This window comes from Colletotrichum lupini, chromosome 6 (genome assembly GCF_023278565.1).
Source record: "Colletotrichum lupini chromosome 6, complete sequence".
Lineage (NCBI taxonomy): Eukaryota > Fungi > Ascomycota > Sordariomycetes > Glomerellales > Glomerellaceae > Colletotrichum > Colletotrichum lupini.
The window spans coordinates 4,519,938-4,540,191 of NC_064679.1; the positions used below are offsets into that span (position 1 = coordinate 4,519,938).

The 20,254-nt window shown below is 55.7% G+C and overlaps 10 protein-coding genes across 10 annotated transcripts; 4 read left to right on the forward strand and 6 right to left on the reverse strand.

The window, feature by feature from the left end:
- Nucleotides 1-104: 104 nt before the first annotated feature.
- Nucleotides 105-510, forward strand: CLUP02_12817 (40S ribosomal protein S20; the record flags this gene model as incomplete). The annotated part of the gene is made up of 2 exons (XM_049291777.1): nt 105-367; nt 426-510. The coding sequence occupies 2 exons, from the start codon at nt 105-107 to the stop codon at nt 508-510; spliced, it is 348 nt and encodes a 115-aa protein (XP_049148923.1).
- A 559-nt stretch (nt 511-1,069) lies between these two features.
- On the reverse strand, nt 1,070-5,240 carry CLUP02_12818 (uncharacterized protein; the record flags this gene model as incomplete). The annotated part of the gene is made up of 6 exons (XM_049291778.1): nt 1,070-2,662; nt 2,714-2,910; nt 2,975-3,262; nt 3,870-4,518; nt 4,577-4,750; nt 4,806-5,240. The coding sequence occupies 6 exons, from the start codon at nt 5,238-5,240 to the stop codon at nt 1,070-1,072; spliced, it is 3,336 nt and encodes a 1,111-aa protein (XP_049148924.1).
- Nucleotides 5,241-5,368: 128 nt separating this feature from the next.
- On the forward strand, nt 5,369-5,830 carry CLUP02_12819 (uncharacterized protein; the record flags this gene model as incomplete). Its single annotated transcript, XM_049291779.1, has 2 exons — nt 5,369-5,511; nt 5,575-5,830. The coding sequence occupies 2 exons, from the start codon at nt 5,369-5,371 to the stop codon at nt 5,828-5,830; spliced, it is 399 nt and encodes a 132-aa protein (XP_049148925.1).
- Nucleotides 5,831-6,544: 714 nt separating this feature from the next.
- Nucleotides 6,545-8,899, reverse strand: CLUP02_12820 (cytochrome P450; the record flags this gene model as incomplete). Its single annotated transcript, XM_049291780.1, has 6 exons — nt 6,545-7,226; nt 7,296-7,528; nt 7,586-8,034; nt 8,190-8,340; nt 8,445-8,521; nt 8,788-8,899. 6 exons carry the CDS (start codon nt 8,897-8,899, stop codon nt 6,545-6,547), a joined length of 1,704 nt encoding a protein of 567 aa, XP_049148926.1.
- A 208-nt stretch (nt 8,900-9,107) lies between these two features.
- Nucleotides 9,108-11,260, reverse strand: CLUP02_12821 (uncharacterized protein; the record flags this gene model as incomplete). The annotated part of the gene is made up of 8 exons (XM_049291781.1): nt 9,108-9,349; nt 9,384-9,930; nt 10,042-10,145; nt 10,206-10,297; nt 10,371-10,389; nt 10,486-10,572; nt 10,758-10,835; nt 11,044-11,260. 8 exons carry the CDS (start codon nt 11,258-11,260, stop codon nt 9,108-9,110), a joined length of 1,386 nt encoding a protein of 461 aa, XP_049148927.1.
- Nucleotides 11,261-11,476: 216 nt separating this feature from the next.
- CLUP02_12822 (Frag1/DRAM/Sfk1 family protein) lies at nt 11,477-14,686 on the reverse strand (the record flags this gene model as incomplete). Its single annotated transcript, XM_049291782.1, has 5 exons — nt 11,477-13,604; nt 13,658-13,699; nt 13,796-13,922; nt 13,980-14,480; nt 14,596-14,686. The coding sequence occupies 5 exons, from the start codon at nt 14,684-14,686 to the stop codon at nt 11,477-11,479; spliced, it is 2,889 nt and encodes a 962-aa protein (XP_049148928.1).
- Nucleotides 14,687-14,914: 228 nt separating this feature from the next.
- On the reverse strand, nt 14,915-15,393 carry CLUP02_12823 (uncharacterized protein; the record flags this gene model as incomplete). The annotated part of the gene is made up of 2 exons (XM_049291783.1): nt 14,915-15,253; nt 15,349-15,393. The coding sequence occupies 2 exons, from the start codon at nt 15,391-15,393 to the stop codon at nt 14,915-14,917; spliced, it is 384 nt and encodes a 127-aa protein (XP_049148929.1).
- Nucleotides 15,394-15,633: 240 nt separating this feature from the next.
- Nucleotides 15,634-16,936, forward strand: CLUP02_12824 (U3 small nucleolar RNA-associated protein 6; the record flags this gene model as incomplete). The annotated part of the gene is made up of 2 exons (XM_049291784.1): nt 15,634-15,720; nt 15,821-16,936. The coding sequence occupies 2 exons, from the start codon at nt 15,634-15,636 to the stop codon at nt 16,934-16,936; spliced, it is 1,203 nt and encodes a 400-aa protein (XP_049148930.1).
- A 242-nt stretch (nt 16,937-17,178) lies between these two features.
- Nucleotides 17,179-18,346, reverse strand: CLUP02_12825 (uncharacterized protein; the record flags this gene model as incomplete). Its single annotated transcript, XM_049291785.1, has 4 exons — nt 17,179-17,492; nt 17,553-17,687; nt 17,751-17,979; nt 18,074-18,346. 4 exons carry the CDS (start codon nt 18,344-18,346, stop codon nt 17,179-17,181), a joined length of 951 nt encoding a protein of 316 aa, XP_049148931.1.
- Nucleotides 18,347-19,192: 846 nt separating this feature from the next.
- CLUP02_12826 (uncharacterized protein) lies at nt 19,193-20,116 on the forward strand (the record flags this gene model as incomplete). Its single annotated transcript, XM_049291786.1, has 1 exon — nt 19,193-20,116. The coding sequence occupies one exon, from the start codon at nt 19,193-19,195 to the stop codon at nt 20,114-20,116; it is 924 nt and encodes a 307-aa protein (XP_049148932.1).
- Between the last annotated feature and the right edge of the window lie 138 nt (nt 20,117-20,254).

Sequence of the window (20,254 nt, forward strand, 5' to 3'; positions counted from 1 at the left end):
ATCACTTTGCCGCAACCAAGCCGTTCGAGTCGTGAAGGAAATTCAACCTGTCCCTACCCTTACCAAACACCCAACCGAACCTCTTCGTTCAACAACACTTCAAAATGTCTTACAACAAGGACAAGGACTTCGGCGAGGCGCCCAAGACGCACAAGATCCGCATCACCCTCTCCTCCCGCAAGGTCCAGTCCCTCGAGAAGGTCAGCGCCGAGCTCATTGAGCGCGCCAAGTCAAAGGACCTCCGCGTCTCCGGCCCCGTCCGCCTGCCCACCAAGACCCTCAAGGTCACCACCCGCAAGACCCCTTGCGGTGAGGGTTCCAAGACCTGGGATTGCTTCGAGATGCGCATCCACAAGCGTCTCATTGAGTGAGTTTTCCGCTGTTGGCGTGAAACGATTGGAGCGAGAATGCTAATGATCGAACAGCCTCAACGCCCCCACCGAGATCGTCAAGCAGATCATCATCAACATCGAGGCCGGTGTCGAGGTCGAGGTCACCATTGCCGCATAAGCGATTGGTATCCAAGCCCCGAAACAAAAATGTTGTAAAGACGAGTTGTTGTTGTAGGAGGGACGAAACGGTATGGGCTTCGGACTTGGGAATGCTGCGTTCGCTAAGCCAGCGACGAGGGCTGGCCGAAAGGTTTTACACCTCAACGCAGCTATGCAAAGGCGGCGGGACGAGTGAGGCGGTCTAGATACCACCCGAATCAACTGATGACCCCCCATTTTGAGTTCCTCTACTGTGATGTGTCGTATGGATATGCATGAAGCCCAGTTGAAGTACCTACTGTGATCTTGGCCATATTGCATGTGAAGTCAAGGGCGGTGGGCACGAAGGATTGCGAGTGTCAGGATGTTGAGGAAGATACTCAATGTTTGGGAACTTGTGCCCAACTAGAGCGCAGTATGAGCACCATAATATCACATGCTCAGCCAGATACCCCAACCCACGGCCACCAACTGATCCTTTTTGAAATCAACGCCGTGTAATGCCAGCCCCCTTTACACAAGTACAGATAGACCACTTTTGGCCCTTGCATCGTCGCTTCTGTTCCCGCCCACCCCCTTTACAAATCCCAAAGACAGAACTCTCTCTTAGGAGGCAACTCGGGCATGAGACCCTCAAACTTGCCAGTCTGCGTAAACGATTGCCACTGCTGCTTCGACTTGTCATCATATAACTCGTCGGGTAGCTCAGTGTCCTTGTAATAATTTGGCGGACCATCCGGGAACCATATCCTCGTCCACGCGCCGTTGAAGGCTCGAATGCCAGGCAGATTGCCCTGGTAGGTGACGGGCTTGCCCTTCCAATTGGATAACCGCCCGTTCATGTCCTTGGAGCTGTAGCTCGACACTGGTGGATGCTGCCTCGAGCTCCCCGGCGGGTACGGCCCGCTCCCAGGCGCCGCCGCTTGTTGCGCGGCGGGCGGAGCTGGTGCAGCGGTCTGCCCTCCAAATGGGTTTGGCGCCGATCCGCCTGCTCCGAGGCCACCGGACGGCTGGCCAAACGGGGACGCATTGTTCTGTCCAAAGGGGTTCGTCTTCTGGCCAAGCTGAGCTGGTTGTCCGAATCCGCTGGCAGGCTGCGTAGGCTGAGCAGTCGCCGCCGGTTGACCGAAGGTGCTGGGCTGCGCATCGGTTTTCGCTCCAAAGGGGTTGGTCGCCGCCGGCTGCGCTTGAGAAGGCTGACCGAAGGGACTGGAAGATGCAGTCTGGGCCGGTTGTCCGAATGCACTTGTTGTCGCAGGCTGTACTGGCTGACCAAACGGACTTGGGTTCGTCTGGGCGGGAGCCCCGAAAGGGTTGGCATTCTGTGTCGTATTCTGCGCGGGCTGTCCAAAGGGGCTGGGCCTGGCCGTGCTCTGCGAAGCCTGACCAAATGGACTGGATGTATTGTTGCTGCCGGCGCTGGCAAACGGGCTGGCACCGCTCGTCGCGCCTCCAAAGGGGTTCGGCTTCTGCCCAAGAGCACTTGCTTGGCCAAAAGCGCTGCCGCCTCCGCCAAGTTGAGATGGTTGGCCGAAGGCACTGCCCCCTGATGCCGCTGCTGGTTGTGCCGGCTGCCCAAACGCAGGCGCGCCGAAGGGATTGGGCTTCTGACCGAGGGCTGAGGCCTGGCCAAAAGCCGATGTGCCACCTCCCAGCGCGCTGGGTTGTCCAAAAGCGGATGTAGGTTGCGATGTTTGCCCAAAGGCTGGGGCGGAGCTACTCGTGGCACCGAACGCCGACGTAGGTTGTGATGGTTGACCGAATGCTGAAGTCGGTTGCGATGGCTGCGATGTTTGACCAAAAGCTGGCGCGCCAAAGGGATTCGCACGTTGCCCCAGGGTCGCAGTCTGGCCAAAGGCGCTCCCTGTTGAAGTTCCACCGCCGCCGCCAAAGGCAGAAGTCGTGTTCGTGTTGTTAGAGGAGAATGGGTTTGACGTCGCTGTGTTCGAATTTGACGAAAAAGGGTTCTGCTGTGAAGAAGCGCCGCCCCGTCTTCCAACCGCAAACTCCCCTGTAGTCCCGCCTGGCGATGTGCCTTGCTTGCAAATGTCTATCCTGTTGGGGTGCGTTTGCTCGGCAGAAATGATGAATTGAATAGCTCCGTCAAGGTTGCCCACCGCCGTCTTCATTTGTTGTTGGGCTTGCTGGTATAGCTCTTGTGCTTGATTGAGCTTTGGATTCCGTCAGCTGATAGACCTGTAGACCTGAATAAGGTGACTTACCGCTTGCTGGGGATTTCCAGAAGCTTCCGCCATCATGTGAACGAGTCTCATTTCCTCAAAACTCTGCTCGCGTAAGTTGCCTCCGAAGAGCTGTTCCGGAGCGTCCCTGCCGGGGCCATAAGCGGACAAGATCCATTGTGGCGCTTCCGACGTCAAGTCTTTCTCAATGGTCTCCTTTGATAGCGCATATGGAAGCCCTGGTCGCATGTGAGTAGAATGCTTCGTTTAAAACTCCTAGGAGCCGCGATTGTTTGGGCGAACCATCATTGTTGTTGCCGCCTCGATTGAATCCTCCTCCTGTGTTTTGGCCAAAGGCTGCAAAACGGTTGTTATTTTGCGACCGTGGGTGCTCGAATCGGCAATTCTCTGCGATATCACGTATTAGCCTCTTCGATCCGAGTTTGCGATCGAGACCCCTCGGGATAATGATGGGTGCACAGCGAGTGACGTACGTCCGTACCTGCAGTTCCCCTGCTCGTAGAACTTGCAGACTACCATTCTGGTTGTTGATCGGGCGGTTTCGCAATGCAAATGGCGTGATGACAGCGGCTATGTCATTTCGTACGTGTTAAGAGCTGAGATTAGCCAGGGATTCGACGGTGGACAAAGAATTAAGCTCTTGTAATCTCCAGAGCTCGTAGATTGGGCGTCGAGAAAGAAATCATTGGCAGCCTTTCTCAGCCTTGCCGGCGCGTGCCCCTAGCGCGCCGTGGTAAGCCAATGGGAAATACGTACTGTGCGTAAGCAGTGGACAAAGCGCAAGCACTGTCCTTGCCTCCTCTGGTCCAGGCAGGTGCACTTACACCACGAACATTCAACATCACTTCTTGACTTCCTCAAGAAGCATTCGAATTCATCTATTTGGTCGAGTCAAGATGACTCGGAGTTCTTTCATTGGCTTTCATCATCAACAAGATCTTCCCGGCCTTTGAATTTCACCTTTATGTCCCACCGAAAATCGATTCTACCAATCCTAGGAATTGAGAGCCAAGCATTTTACCTCGCTTTCGCAAGGACAGCGTTATTCTAACTCGTCGACGCCACAATCTTCTCCATACGAGTCACATATTCAAAAGCAAATCAAGAATCGAGATCATTGTTTCATTACTCCAAATCGGTCATAGCTACTCCGTGGAATCCATCTATCCAATAACACCAGCAACCATGGGCTTCAGCTGCTGCTCAACATAGTTGGGGTTTCTCCACTCAGACCAGTCCGCGTTCAACAGACCCCACGACTCCTCAAAGTTCTGCGTTCCCTGGCGGATGTAGTAGCTACCCACCAGAACCCAGATGAAGAAGCTGCCCTGGATCTGGGGCAAGTAGGATGCCAGGCACGTCGAGTACGTGTTGAGGTATGTGTTGTCGTTCATGTTGAAGCCAAACTCGGTCAGCGCCACGGGGAAGACATTGACCGTCACAGGGTCCGATGAATTCATGGCCTGGAAGCCCTTGGTGTACAGGTTGTTGCTCAAGCTCGCGCAGCTGCCGATGGAGCCCTCGTAGTTGTGGATCTCGAGAACGAGCTTGTCGGCGTAGCCCTCGAAGTCAGAGAGCTGGAACGTGCCGTTACCGGGTGTCAGCGCAGTACCGCGGAAGACGGGTGCGACGGTAGTGTCGTAGTTGAGGCCAGAGAGGAAGATGAGAAGGCCAGGGTTGGCGCCGTTGATGGCGTTGGTGCCCTCCTGGATGTACTTGTACCAATCCTGCCAGTTGTACGAAGCAGCGACCAGCTCGGCGTTATCCGTGGCCTCGCGAAGCTCGTTGCGGAGAGACATGGCGACGAGAGCAGTCCACGATTTTCCCTGGCGATGGTTATCAGCTTGGGTTCCACAATATTCTGCCTTCTTTCGATTCACTTACATGGTTGGCCATGTAGGTCAGGCCGCGCACCCATTTGGCGGCATCGAACTCGCGGTCTCCCCACCAAGTGTTGCCGTCGTTTCCAGAGCAGCACCACTTGCCGGTGGACATGTGGTTATCGAGGAGGATGTAGACTTCCTGCTTAGCGCATTCGGCAGCAATGGCATCGTACACCTTTGGGGTTATGTGTCAGCGGGTGTCAAACGTCGCGGCAGAGCTGATAACTTACCTCGAGACGGGTGGTCGCCTCCGTGAAGGAAGGGTTGTTGGCCAGAACCTGAGCGAGGACGGCGGTGCCGTTGGTCTCACCGAGGCCGTTGATGAAAGCCGTCTTGATGTCAATGTCCTTGCCATCGTTGGCGTAGATCTGATCGACGAGCTCAATGGCGTAGGTCAGACGGATGGCGTTCATGCCGATGCTCTTGATCTTAGACACGACACCCTCGACGGAGAGGAACTGCAGACCCTCTGGGACCATGACCTCGCCGTGGCCGGGCCAGTTGGTGCCGGCGAACTGGATGTGGTTGCCAGCGGCATCCACCGCCCAGCGACCGTTCGCCACAAGCGGGCCATTGGGCCAGCTGGTTTGTCTGGCCTGGGGAAGAGCGGCGCAAAGAGGCGCGACGGAGCAGGCGACGGCCAGAAGAGAGGTGAAGAACTTCATGATGTCGGGCAGTTTTGACTGAGAAACCGACGCGTCCGAGATGGGAGCTATCACTACAGAGAAGGTCGCAATGGCATCATCTTGCGGGAACCATTGGGATCTTATACGACCTCAAAAGTTCACAGAGCATGCAGCTCGGAAGCATTCCCGCTCCAATCGAGCACTCGCCGTTGCTACCTCATCCCACGGACCGAGAGCGGGACCTGCAGCCAGACCAGGAACGCGACACTGACATCACGAGCATTGGCGGCAGTAGCTTAGCCTTGGGAGGGTGCAACGTTCCTTGAATCAACGGTCGCCATTGTCATGACTAGTCTTCGACCGCCTCCCTCAGGCCGCAGCGGGGCATCTCTCGGGTGCTCCCTCAGGTCATGATACCAAGTTGCCAGGGTAGCGACGAACCTCGGGGGCGGCTTTCGCCCGAGAAGACGAGCACAGCCGGGGCAGACATACTCTTGGGAATGGAAGCCAAGGGTCCAAGATTTACCATTGAGTGGACGCTAGAGAGTCAGGCGATGATTGTCGCCAGGAACAGCAAGCTTGTGCCGGACGGTGTGAGATCGGCTCCCGCCTTCTTCGAGACAAGCTGAAGTCTGGACAGATTCTTGCGTCCCGCCCCCGCATCGCTTGTCGAATATGCCGATGGGGAAAACGACGGATCCCGGCTCCCCAGCTCTGGTGCCTTTAGTGCTGGTGTTCCCCACACTCCGAACCCCTCTCTTCATCGAACCGCTCAACGGCCCAAGCATCCCCAAATCGGCCGGTTCTGCGCCATCACAAGATACTAGTTTGGATGGTTGATGTTGCATGGGAGTGGAGCAGAAAACTTTCACCGTACCCCGGCTCCGTGATCCCCGGAAGCCGAACGAAACAAAGTCTGAAAAGATACGAAAGAAAACAGACAATAGCGGAGACGACGTGCCTGACAGGGAAATGCCCGCTGCCGATCAAGAGCCGGACCACAAAGACTAAATGTGGCAGTTGGGGAAACAGGCAAGCGGGGAGAGCTTTCGAACGATCTGAATGGCGCGCAAGTTCGGACGGACGAGTTCTCGCGAGGAACTCTCACCAGCATTTGGCTCCACCGCGATACCTTGGAACGAGGAGGTGGATTCTCTGCCATTATTGGTTCTCATCATGCACGAGAATCAACTGACACGTGCTACTAGATTCTCTCGACGCTCGATGACGACAACTTCACAAACTAGCAGCTTCGAAGGTGAAGCAGTGGGGGTTGTCTGACCCCAGCTTCAACCAAGCCATCCTCGGTAGAAACAACAATGTCGACCTCTCCGGCCTCGCTCTCACGCCCTCGCCCTGAACTCCAACAACGGTCCATCCTTCATACTCGTAAATGTGTCGTACAACTGCATCTCCGAGACCCGCCTCCGGCCCTCATCCAAATCTGCGCGTCCCTCAGCCGGGTCAAGTACGCCCACCGCCTTGCGCACGTCGTACAAGAACAACGTCCTCGCCAATGCGGTCGACATCTCAGCATACGCGAGCCCCTTGCCAATACATCCTCTGGCTCCAATCGAGAACGGACAAAACGCGCTCTGCGCCCTCGCCGTGTCGGCCTCGGTCGTCTCTCTGCCCCCAAACAACGGGTTTGCCGCGCCGACAATCCATCGCTCGGGAACGTAGTCGTACGCTGAGGGGAAGTAGTCCTCGTTGTGGTGGATCGTGTAGTGCGGTGTGCCAACGACGGTTCCGGCGGGAATATGCGCGCCGTCAATGGTCATGCCGCCTGCGAGAACCTCACGCGGGAGCAGGCCACCGACGGAGGGGGACAGGCGCATCGCTTCGTCTATGCAAGCGCGAAGGTAGGTGCATGTGTTGATTGTCGCGCCTTGACGGATTTCCTCGACTTCGGAGAACTTGCTGCGAATCTCGGCTGTTGCGCGCTGGAGCGCCGCAGGGTTGCGGGAAAGGTAGAAGAGGGTCGCTGCCATGGCTGTTGACGTGGTGTCGGCGCCGGCGATGATGCTGATTTGTGTGTCAGTCTTGGCTCACATCTCTGTGCCTCGAAATTGGCTAGGAGTAGTATGAACTTACAGCAGGTTCGACTCGCCCCAGAGCTCTGGCGTCGAGAAGCCCAGTCCAGTCTCCGGGTCACGCGCCTTGAGGAGGTAGTAGAAGAAGTCGCGTCGATCGGTATCTTCGCCAAGCTTCGTCCGCTCCGTCAGCTGCGCCTTGCTGTAGGCCATATACCGCGCGCGTCCAGCCGCAATGGTCGGGAAGAGGAGCTTGTCGAGCTTGAGCTTGTCGACGATGGGCATGGTACCGCACTGTCGTCCGTCAGTTCATGTTCCTCTCGAACCACTCCGTCGACAACGTCTACTCACAAGAAGATGCCTCTTGGTCGCCGCAGCGATCAAGTCCAACGCAAACCGGTTATCGGGCGCCTCGAGCATATGAAACGCTTTTCCAAACGACAAGTCTCCCAAGATATCCATAGCGAGGTAATTACACCAGTCCGTCATATTCTTGGGCGTCGACCACCCCTTTGTCTCAGCGGACGCGCCGCGACCAATCTCGGCGGTGAAGGAGCGCACGTTGCCGATGATGTAGCGCTCCATCTCCTTCATGGCCGAGTCGGAGAAGCCGTGGGCGAGGACGCGGCGCTTACGGGCGTGGACGTCCTTGTCGCGGGCGTTGTGAGTGTTGGGCGCCGGGTGGACGAAGGCGTTGTAGAACTCTGCCTTGCCGACGTTGGAGCGGAAGCCGTAGATTTCCTTGAGAGCCGTGGCGGAGTTGAAGGAAACTGAGTTGGGCCCGAAGCGGACGATTTTGCCTTTGAGGGTGTTAGTGATGGTGTCTCCATGGCTCCTGTCTCTCTTCTTTCCGTCCTGCCAGCCTCTTCTGCTCACTCTGGCAATACCTTCCCCCGGTTTTCAAAGGGTATGAAGGCTGAATGGGGAGGTTGCTGAAGATGGGTAAGCGACGTACCGTATTGCTTGTGAAGCTTGTAGAAGTCGAGATGTCTATCGCCATTCCAGGCGTGATAGAGCTGGTACCCATCCGTGACCTTTGCGATGAACGGTCCTGGATACTTTGCCAGAGGATGGAAGAAGATGCGGTACACGACGATCCCGGCGACCTATATCGTTGACTGTCAGATCGGGTCCATCCATTCTCTTGCCGACGCAGCTGGGGCTTCGTAGAGCCGCTTCTTGGCGTAAATGGTGACATTGATGAACTTACATAGAGCACGCCTCCCACGGCGGCGAGGCCTAGCCAGGCCCAGAGATGACTTGAATCCATGTTCACTGTTTCCTTTCCTCTGAATTCAACGGTATGGTGATGTCAAGCAGCAGCCGTTTGTCTCTAGCCGTTTTGAGTAACCTCCACACAGCAGTGAAACACTCACGAAGCCGTGAATATAGTTCGATACAGTAGTATGCCAAACACCAAGTTCGGTCCTTTTCCCGATGAAGTCTTTCCAGCTTTCTTTCTTCACAGCAATTTCACCTCACGTCTCATCCGTGTCTCCCGGCGAGAAGGAGGGGTGCACCTCTCTTCTTATCTGTCTTACACGGCTCCTAACCCTTTCCCGGCCTGCTACCCATCGGCTTTCCACGGTCCAAGACGGGAATGGATGACGGCGCTGGCGGGTGTGCGCTTTTACCCCACGCCGCAAGGACCGGGCGGGCCTCCATGGACACGAAATTGGAGAAATGACAATAGGCGGGACGAGTACGAGGCACTGTGCCAGCGCCAAAATATCAGCTGTAACAAGTGACACAGTCCCCATGCGCAACACGTCTTACCTGCCCTAAGGTGCCTGGCATGGATTACTACCAATATCGGTACCTACTTAGGTGTGCCCGTAAGAAAAGAGGCGGGCAAGGGCGCAGGTCCGTCTTATCACGCTTGCGCCCGCCCAACCTCCCTGCTTCGGGTGGCCTTCGAAAGCGGGAGTTGGAACGCTGCGGCTACTCGCGGGGATGCACAGAGAGAAAGGGAGGTTGAGGACAGACGGACTTGGATCTCGTTGGTGACGCCGCAATACCTGCTTACCCCAGACTTTGCGTTCCCATTTCTCTTCTCGGCTCGTTCAGCCCGTAGATAGCCATCCTGCCATGGGTTCCTTACGCAGTAGGTCCATACTACCCCAAGATCTCGCATCTGCTATTTACCCACCCGGCAAGCTTCCCCCGCCCCAATCCACGCCCGCCAAAAGCCACACGAATGCAATACATGTGGATGGCACGGCGCTCCCCCGGCAGCAAGGTTTCGCAAGTGCGCATGTGAGCCAACCGGAGACGAGGCGATTACACATTCCCATGCGCGGTGAGTAAGGGTCACCCTCATTGCTCAGGATGCCTCTTGGTCTTTTCTCGTCTCTTTGCCGAGCTCTAGTACTCTTTCCCGACATTCGAAACCTTGTCTTACACCATTCCCGAACATCCTCTTTCCCGACGGGCTTCTTCTTTCCCGAGGATTTGGAGAAATTGGAGACACTGGACGAATCATTGGTGAGAGAAATGCATCGGGCTCGGCTTTCGGCGGCCGTCACCGTTGCGGGTCCTGCGGAGAAGACGGGGGAAGAAGGTAAACTTGGATGGCGGGGGAGGAATTCCGCTCCAGGTCCGCGATCTCCTCGTTTGGCAACGGCTTGAGGGCTTGGAGGATTTGAGTCGTTGTGGGCTCGTTTTTGAAGAGGTGTGGGGGTTTGGAGTGTTATTGACTGGCAAGACAATAGTCATGGAGATACATAGATAGACACACACATACATACAATAAGTCGTAGGCTTCTCACCCAACTTGGGCAGCAATGCAAATCGTTTAAATAAGGCACCCGGTACTTCCACGGCTCTGGATTCATCACAACAGGGTGAGAGGTATATTTGTACTTGTCGCAATCCGTAAGAAGCATGGTGATGACGGCATCTAGGTCGTGGTCTCGATGTGGAAGCTTGCTGTTTTACTGTTCGGCGTTTGATTTCAATACACAGTCCATACCAAAGCTACGTCTCTCTCCACCGACTGCCTCCTTTTGGAAGATATTCCAGATGTAGTATACCGAGAACAGGTGGAAGTAGGTAGAAGTGTTTCTGGCTCATGCGGAAGATCCCCGCTTGATACATCAACTTGGGTGTTTCTCAAGTATCTCAACTACCTACATACTCTATCACCAACAGCCTTGCTATGAGGTCTTGAGTGGCATCGTACCTCTTTGAGAAATAGGGGATTCCTGATCATACCGGCGGCAAGACGGAGGATTATCTAACAACCTGCTTACTCGTGTAACGGGCAACAGGAATCATGGATACCCGCAGTCCAAGGTCCTTTTCTATCACCACGGCGGACTTCCGTCGAGGCCGCACCCCTGGGAATCCAAACACCCACAACTTTCTAGATACCGAATGGAGATAATCGACTCGGTGCGAAACTAATCTGAGCCGGCCCATCTTCCCGAAGCATCAAATGTGTGCACTAACTGAGAATGGTCCGTATTAGAGGCCGAGACCTATCGTAGCGGACAAATTAGTCATACTTAAAGAGCGACAGGACCTATTGAGCCCTTGAGCAGGCAGATTCGCGACGGCGTGTTGACCTCATATGAAACGAACGAAAATACAGAAGATGCATCTCATGAGGCAAGCGTTTTGGTTTGGGTAAATAGTTAGATAGGCTCATGATAATTGCCGTGTGTGTTCCCTAGATCCAAAGGTGTGGTGCCAAGTTATCTTACACATTGATACCTTGGGTAGAAGGTGTGTGTGTGTGGTGTGTGTGTGTGGTGTGTGTGTGTGTGTGTGTGTGTGTGTGGTGTGTGTGTGTGTGTGTACGAAGTCACTACTCTTCACCTTTAGCGGAGTGGTCTCGAAGGAATACGTCAACAGCGACGCCTGAAAGATAGACAGGCCGGCATTAAGGCCCAAGAAAGGTTGAAAGAAGCGGTATTGAGATAGGAAGAAAACAATGTGAACGGCGCTGACCGAGACGTAGGCTTGGTGGACGAGCTCGAGAAGAATCATGGTCCAGCCAACAACAGCGGTGCGGAGGAATGGCATGATGGAAAGGCAGTGGCGGGTGTACACAGTAGAAACGTCCCCTGGCAGCAACTCTCAAGCCAAACACGCAAACACCCAGATGCTCATCGAACACGCTCTCGCATTGTATTAAGTATATACGCCCCCAACCTCCGCCATCAACATAAGAAAACATTCAACATTACAACCCTTCATCCAATCCCAGTCCCCCATAAACTTTGTTTTCGTTTCCATAAATCAATGATTGTAGTACCTCGGCTCGTTAAAGACGTGGTACCGGTGGTCCCGCACGCCCTGGCCGCGGAACATGGCCGGGAACCGCCGGCCCTGCGGCACCTCCTCCTCCGTGACGCGCTTATTCCGCGTGTTGTCGTCCACCGCCTCGATCTGCAGCGCCTCGTCCTTGGACTGCGGGATGACGAACTTGGCCACCTGCAGCTCCGTGTCGGTGATGGTGCTGCGGCTGACGCGCGCGTAGCCCGTGCGCTTGAGGCCCTTGTAGAGGATGTACTCGCACCAGCGGTCCCAGTCGGTCGGATCGACGTCGTGCATGCCGGATGTGCTGCTGACGTAGGTGTTGTAATTGCCTTGCAGGGGCTTGGTGACGAGGTAGGACAGCAGGACGGAGGGGTTCTTTGATTCGCCCATGAGCTTGGAGAGGTATTCGGTCTGCAGACGGCGGTCTTCGGGATCCTCTTCCTGTCCGGAGTGGAACACGAAGACGTCGACTTCTTGGCCGTAGACGTCGAGCGTGGCGGCGATGGCGGGTGCGAGCTCGCCCACGGGACTGGGGAGCAGGTGGTGCGTCGACTTGAGAATCGGGAACTTGGAGAGCAGCGCGGAGCCCCAGGTGTGCTTGTTGGGGCCTGGGCCGTAGTCGACGTACATTCCGAGGTCCTCGGCAAGGAACTGCGTGGTGTCGCGGTTGCCCATGATGATGCGCTGCAGGTCGGACTCGAGGAGACCCACCACGTCCAGCTCGAGTTCCTTGATGAGGTCGCGCATGCGGTACTCGGAAGACCACATGTCGTTGTCGAGGGAGAAGTGGATGGTCCAGATACCGGCCGTCATAATGCGATCTTCAGGGTGGTAGGGCTTGTAGTCGTTGGTAGGGAAGCGCATGAAGGCTGCGGCCAGGAAAACGATGTTGATGAAGGCGGCTGCAATTGTGCTGTACTTCTTGTGCTGCGACGGGGATGCGCGGCGGGTATCGCGGCGGCGAGCCTGCGAGGAGGTGAGGTCGAAGACACCGGCGCCGATGAGGATAAATGTGGTCATCATGACCCAATCAGTGTGCTCACGAACAAGGGGGCCACCAGGAACAAATGCGTAGGCGACGACCCAGACGTGGAACAGCACCATAAAGTTGTAGATGAAGAACCCGAGACCAAATGTCGTGCCAGGGCTTCTCTTGGCGGCGGTCGAAAGGAATGGCACAGACAGACCCATGAGGTAGAAGGCCGTGGTGAGAGCACCATAGTAACCGAACCAGTGGTGGTATGAGGTCAAGACAGCCGCACCAACGCAGCCAACGCCGTAGGCCGTCCACGAGCTCATCAAAGAAGGGCGGTAGAGGCCAACCAAGAGACCAGCAGTCATTGCGACAATAGTCATCCAGCCATAGGTGTTGGCAGTAGGGCCCCGGATCGGGTAACCATCCCAGACCCAGAGGATCATGGTGCTGGTATCGGAGAGCAGGGAGTGAATTCCGAAGAACAGACCGCCAACGCCAAAAGCAGCGAGGACCGAGGAACCGCCCTTCTTGGAGTCTTCCGGGATATCGCCACTAGTCAGGGGCGCTCTCCGAGTGAACCGCAGAGCAGCTACAACAGCAATGGCGAAGCCAGTCGCGTTCCAGCCTCCGTTGGCGGCGTGCATAACAGGCCATAGCGGGTTGTTGGTCCACCAGATGAACTTGGCCGTGGATGAGGCGACAAGGCCAAGAGTCCAAGCCATGATTCTGGATTCGAGACGGCTCTGATGTGCTCTCTCGGACCAGAACGAAGCAGTCCAGCCAAGGCAAGACGTGGCCACGGCGAAGCCAACGGTGAAGAGACGGTAGGCAGGGTCAAGAACCTGGTACGCCAGCAGTCCGACCAGCGAGATGAGGTGGATAGCGCGCTGATTGTTGACGACGAGGGAGCGAACACTGCGAATGCCCAAGATTGCGGGCAAGATGGTTGACATAACAAAGGCCTCGTAGCCAGAGATGCCCATGTGCCAAAGGGGGAAGTACCACACCAGAACTCCCAAGCTGGTCAACATGGACCAAAAGATGAAGCCGTGGTAGACATCGGCGGCGGTGTCGAGTGCCTCGGTCCAGGTGAATCGGCCAGTCAACAGGTTTGCGCTCGCCTTTTCCTTCCTTGAAGCAAGTCAGCTGCTACACCCTTGATCACAATTTTCCGCAAAACTTACTGCTTCTCAAGCACGGCGGACGGAACGGATGACCGGTTCTCACTGTAGCAAGATTTAGATTGTGCTCTTCAACTGGATCTATTTTTTGTGCCTGGTGTACAATATGTACAAGACTATCTCGGGAGCCATTGGACGTACCCCTTGCTTGCTCCCTTGACATCCTTGATCACCACTTCGAACGTGTTGAAGTCGAGAGCCGTCACGGCGTCAAAGGCAACGTCGAAGAGGATGAGAGCCCATTCGAAGAAGGCGTAAATCGTGTAAGCTGTGCGCGGTTAGCTATAACGCTCGTGCGCAAACCCTCCAAGGCCGAAAACCTTACCTCCCGCAACGCGGTGGACCTTGTGCTGGATGAAGAAGTAGATCAAGGGCACCAGGGTACCAAAGAAGGAGCTGGCAATCAGCTTGCGGTACTTGATGGCCTGGGGGTTCGGCGGGCTCAGCATGACGCATCCAATTGTCCACGGGAGGGATGCGACAATGTAGGAGATCATGAAGATGTCGTGCCAGTCGTGGTCGTCGGTCGAGGTTACGTAGGTGAAGCCACCGCACATGCATGTGCGCAGAATGCCCATCGCCAGGGTGAACTTTGGCAGAGTCTGTCCGGGTCTCCGCGTCAAGAGATACCACAGTCCGACGAGGGCGAATCGCGGGCCCGATGTGATTGCGATGAAGAACATGAAGAAGGACCGCTCGGGGTATCGGTCGCCAATTGTCGCGGAAACGGAGGGAAACCACTCGTCAGGGTAGCCGTACCACTCATTTTGGACAATCTTGTGGTAATGCAGCGAAACGCCTACAATGAATGCGCTGATGAAGGCAGCTGTCGTGGAAAGTCAGCTTTGGGAGCTTTCGCGGACGGTCGTACGACGGCAAAAAGTGCCCCGCGACAGCATCGCGACCAGCGGCGGCAACAACTCCGGGCGCAAAAGACTTACTGTAAGCTGTAACAGTATGCAGGTAGCTGATCCATTGGCCATTGAAGACCAGCGCGACGCCGCCGTCCTTGTCTTTGTACCTTGACACCATTGCGAACCTCTACTTGCTCTGAACCTCTCTCGGGGGGATGGTTTCTCTCTCTGTTTCTCTCTCTCAGCTCAAACGACAAAAACAAAGAGAAAAGAAGCTCATCCGGGGGATCCGGGGATGCAATGACACGAGCTGACGAGGGGGGGCAAGAACTTAGAAGGATGAATGGAGGGGGAGAGCCGAGAGAAGGGCGGAAATAAGAAAGAATTGTGCCTGGCAATTGCACAACTAATTAACCAGCATGCCTCGGCGGCCCGCGGATGGGGAATCGATTGGATCGAAGGGAATCGCGTGGTTGGGTGTCGTGGGAGTTTTGCAACAGTGCGGCCCCTGACCGTGGAGTCTTTGGAGAAAGACGTTGCAAGGTTTCCGTGACGGTACGGAGTCTTTTCTGGTAAGGTTGTTGAACGTAATCAGTCCAAAATGTTTGGCGCCGACAGGGAAGATGACAGAAGCGGCACCCGTGGGACACGCGACCGGGAGACGACGGAGCTTTGAGCTTGCCGCTGATGGACCGATGCTGACGCTGAGGCCTGTGCTACCTTGGTGTACGGGGACAGCAAGGTGCTGATGCACGCAAGGGCAAGCTCTTCGGGCTTAAAGCTACTTGACAAGGTACCTCAAGGTGTCGGGGGTTAGTCCCAATTGGGACCGGGCTCGACAGGGGGAGCTTGGCGCAAGGCTGAGGTCCGTGACGTCCGTCTCATGGGACTCCTCCGTCCAGCCACAGCTACACGGACCACTCAGAGTCCACTCTCGGCCAGGGGAGCCACACCTTGCCAGATGCCCCGCTTTAAAGTTTTGGTCTACTTTCTCAGCCTTGTCAACTTTTTTTCTAGGCTGGTTTTTTTCCCTCTTCTTGATCTGCAGCGTCAGGCAGAGTATCTGTGCAGCACATCTCAGCCAGGCGACTCGAATTCCGTGCTCGATACCACACAGCCGCAATCATGTCTGTCGCTGAAAAGGCCCGTTTCTACTTGGAGCGCTCTGTTCCCCAATTGCGCGAATGGGAGGAAAAGGAAATCTTCACAAAGGTACGCACGCCACCATCCAACCTAGAACCCCTCCCCCATCCTTGACCACAAGTCACGGCCAAACATCTACACCACAGTGTACCCTAACAAATCTTTGCAGGATGAGATCCGTACAATCGTGCAGAAGCGCAGCGACTACGAGCACCGCATCCTCGCCCCCCGCTCCAACCCCGACGACTTCACCGCCTATGCAAAATGGGAACAATCCCTCGAGTCCCTCCGCCAGAAACGCTGCAAGCGGATGAAGATTGGCCACGTCACGTCCCAGCACACCACTCAATCCCGCGTCCTCGCCATCTTCGACCGCGCCGTCAGCAGACACCCCGGTAGAAAGGACCTGTGGCTCGAGTACCTCAAATACACCGCCGACGTCAAGGCCACCAAGCGCTGGCGCCGGACCATGGCCAGCGCCCTCCGCATGATGCCCACCGACGCTGACCTGTGGATCTTTGCCGGCCGGCGCTCGGCGTCCAACGGGGACATGGGCGGCGCGCGAGGATACTTCATGCGCGGGTGCCGCTTCTGCACGAGCGAGGGCACGCTGTGGATCGAGTACGCGCGGTGCGAGATGGAGTGGCTGGCCAAGATGCAGGCCAAGAAGGGCGGCAGCAAGAAGAAGGCGGAGCAAGAGAATCCGCTGGCGGGCGAGAAGATGGACGACGACGACGAGATCAAGCTCATTGACGAGGACGACGAGGAAGACGAGGACGAGGACGTTCTGAGCCTCCCCGTGCCCGGCAAGGAGAAGAAGAAGGCCATTGACGAGGAGGAGAGCAAGGCGCTCAAGCACAACCCGGCCCTGGACGGTGCCATACCGATGGCTATCTTCGACATTTCGAGAAAACAGCCGTTCTACAACCCCGAGGTGGCCGAGCGCTTCTTTGACATGTTTGCCTCCTTCGCAAAGGTCTCGTCCGCATCCAAGATTCTCCAGCACGTCGTCGACGTCATGAGGGAGCAGGACGCCGCTCACCCGGCGACGTGGAATTGCTACATCCGCCTGCCCCTCGTCGGCGTCAGCCACGACACGCCCGAGTTCCCTCTCGGCCTTCGCGAGGTTCTGTCGCGCCTGGGCAAGGGACTGGACGAGACGTCCGACAAGGCTGCGCTGGAGAGCAAGTCGCTGGTGTGGATCGAGCTGGTGCTCCTCTTCAAGGGTCTCGACGAGGGTATCAGGACGGTTCTGGAGCACACGAGAGATCAGCTGCAGTCATAGCCCTGCCATTGCGCTGTGGGTATATGTTTGTTGACTGTATATGGATGTTGGTACAAAACAAAAAGGTGGAAGAAAGAAGTATGGGTATTGAATAGTGTTTTCGGCGCAACACATTGGGAATTAGAAGCGGCCCCCGGCGGGATGTATCCAGTATCCCGGTTTCTTGATACCACTTGCAGAGTCAGTCAGCCTAATCAAACAAGGTCAAATAAAGACAATCCTGCTTCCTGCTCCCGCTCCCGCTACGCTGCTGTGTAATTGGGAAACTTCTTCGACTCCTCAACAGTCTTATCCCATTCCTTGTCCTCATCGAGCTCCTTGGCCATGCGGATGACTTCATCCCACTCCTCACGCGTGACCTTGTTGACGCTGAGACGAGACTGCTTCAGCAGCTCCATGTTCTGCAATGGGTCGTTACCACGCGACTCCTTGAGCAGGCTCAGCGGCACGATGCGTGGAAACTTGTGCTCGATCTTGACGTGGACGAGGCTCCATTTGCTCCCGTCGTGCGGGGCACTGTCGTCGTAGTACGGGTTGTCATTGATGCATGCGTTCCCTGATAGCTATGTCAACCGAACAGTCTCATGTGTATGAGCTGGAAGGGGGGAGAACACACAGTCGGGCGAGTGCTCCTTGGCTATACTCATGATACCAACAACACCAGGCTCTTTACAATTCGAGTGGTAGAAGAACGCCTTGTCGCCCTTCCGCATCCCCCGCAGGTTGTTCCGCGCGACGTAGTTCCGAATACCTGCGCTTTTTGTCAATCACTTGCTCCACACTTACACAGAAAAGTCCAGAGCGATGAACGTACCCTCCCAGCCCTCGGGCGTCTTCTTGGCCGCCAAATCGTCAATGGAGAACTTGATCTCATACCCATCCTCGATGCGAACATCCGGCTCAGATTTCATGAGCCAGTACCGCGAGCCCGGCGGATCCCGTGGCTCCGCCTCGGCGTTGACGTCCGGGACGGGCGCATCGCGGAGGGCCTTGAGTTCGTCCTTTGTCTTCTTTGGCGGCGCTTCCTTCTTCCCTGCCGCCGGCTTCTTTTCATGCATAAGTATCCGTAAATGAGACCAAGAATAGAAAACGGAGCAGCTCCTAGTGATAGCCGGTGTGTAATTTCACTCAGCTTACCTTGGCTTTCTTGGCGGGCTTCGGCTTCGGCTCGTCCTCGTGGTCGATAGCCTCGGCTTTGGTCTCCTCTTCCTTCTCGATTGATGCTGCTGCTTTTCTTTTTTCACCTGCAGCGACCTTGGGCGGAGGCGGAGATTGTGGAGTTTGCTTGTTGGTCTTCTTTTCTGTCTTGGTGGTGGGCTTGGGTTTCGTTGGCGATGGCTTCTTATCCGCTGGCGAGGCGGCCTTGTCCAGGTGCGTCGATGACCTCAGGCTGCGGGTGACGGCGGGCATTGTGAGAGCAGCAGCACGAGACTGAGAAGCAAGTTGAGTATGTGCGATTGGTAAATCAAGTGAGCACGAGGGCAAGAAATGACTAGGTCTGTAAGTGAAGGTCGTCTGGACTGTGATGCGTGCCAGTCGATGGAGCAAGCTCATCCCGGAGACGCGCAGCTGTGGTGGGTTTACCGTTCGAGACTGTGCAGCAGGTGGGACCAAAACCGTTGAACGGACGCATGGACCTCTGATTGATCACGTAATCGCCGCCTCGACAAACGTCCCGCGGTGACCGGTCACATTTGCATTTTCATTTTCATCGCTTAGGCCTGAACGGACATGGGAGTTGCGAAATCCCCTCAGCAATCCACTTCAACAAGGTATCCATAGTTAACTCTAAGTTGGGTCGATCGAGATCATCCAGCTAGTCATTGGATTGCATAAGTGTTGGCGCACTGCTTGTGATTTATGAACTGCATTTTGCCCAGGTCAGAAGGCACAACGACTGAGACATGTTGGTAGGATCACGACCTACCTTGTTTCAATTACTACTAAAGGTAATCGCAGACCACAATTGCTTTTTGGAAACTTGTTAATGTGGTATCATGAGTCCTTTAGAGTTGCCGGATCGATCAGGGAACAACTTACATCCATATGGCCGTAATGAGGCTTAGGCAAATATCATTCTTGGATCTCTTCGATGTTTACCATACATGTGTTCCAAAGGGCGCAAGGAGCACCGTACCGACCCACCCAGCTGAGTCTCAAGAACCCCTCGCCGACATTCCCATCTTCGTCCAACATCAAACACAGTAAAATAAACAAACTCCCCAAGAAACGCACAAGATGTTAAAAGCATCAGAAATGGCTCTCGCCGCCATCGGTAAAACACCCCTCGTCCGTCTCCGCCGCGTCATCCCCGCAAACCACGCAGATGTCTACCTCAAACTCGAATACACCAACCCAACAGGCTCCCACAAAGACCGCATGGCCGCCGCCATAATCCAGGAAGCCGAGAGGAGAGGCGCCCTCAAGCCGGGCATGAAAGTCGTCGAGGCCACAGGCGGCAGCACGGGGTCTTCGCTCGCCTTCGTCTGCGCGGTCAAGGGCTACAAGTTCCAACCGGTTAGCTCCAACGCTTATGCAGTGGAGAAGCTCAAGACTATGGCGGCGTTTGGGGCCAAGGTTGATATTGTTCACAGTCCGACGGGACAAATCACTGCTGATTTGATTCCTTCCTTGATTCGGCGGGCGAAGGAGGTCGAGAGGGAGGGGAATGTGTATTCTACGGACCAGTTCAATAACCGGGACGCCTTGGTCGGATACGCGGCCCTGGGCCATGAGATCATTCAGCAAGTTCCAGAGGGCGTCGATGTCTTTTGCGCTGCTGTTGGCACCGCTGGATTGGCGATGGGTGTCTCGGCAGTCTTGAAGGCAGCTAGGCCAGAGACGCGCGTGGTTATACTGGAGCCCGCGTCAACGCCCGTCATCACAGGAGGTCAAGCTGGTTCTCATGGTGTCGAGGGAATCGGTATCGGCTTTCTCCCTCCTCTCTTGGATAAGAAGCTGTATGACGAGGCGCGGGCCGTCTCGGAGGATGAAGCGCGTTTCATGTGTCGGCGTCTAGCTAGAGACGAAGGTATTTCCGCGGGCGTGTCCACGGGGTTGAATGTCGTTGCTGCGATTCGGTTGGCGGCGGAGATAGGGGCTGGGAAGAAGGTGATTACCATCGCGTGCGACTCGGGTCTGAAGTACTTGAATGGGGACTTGTTCTCTACTCCTCAGTAGATTGTTTGCGAGTCTGTATAGAAGGCACTTGGGGTTCTCTTACATTGGAGGACGGATGTTTACATCGCTTCAGAACATGCTAAAGGTGTTGGCAGTGTCACTCAGGGGAAGTTCAGGGACTCAATCGGCGAGAAAGCG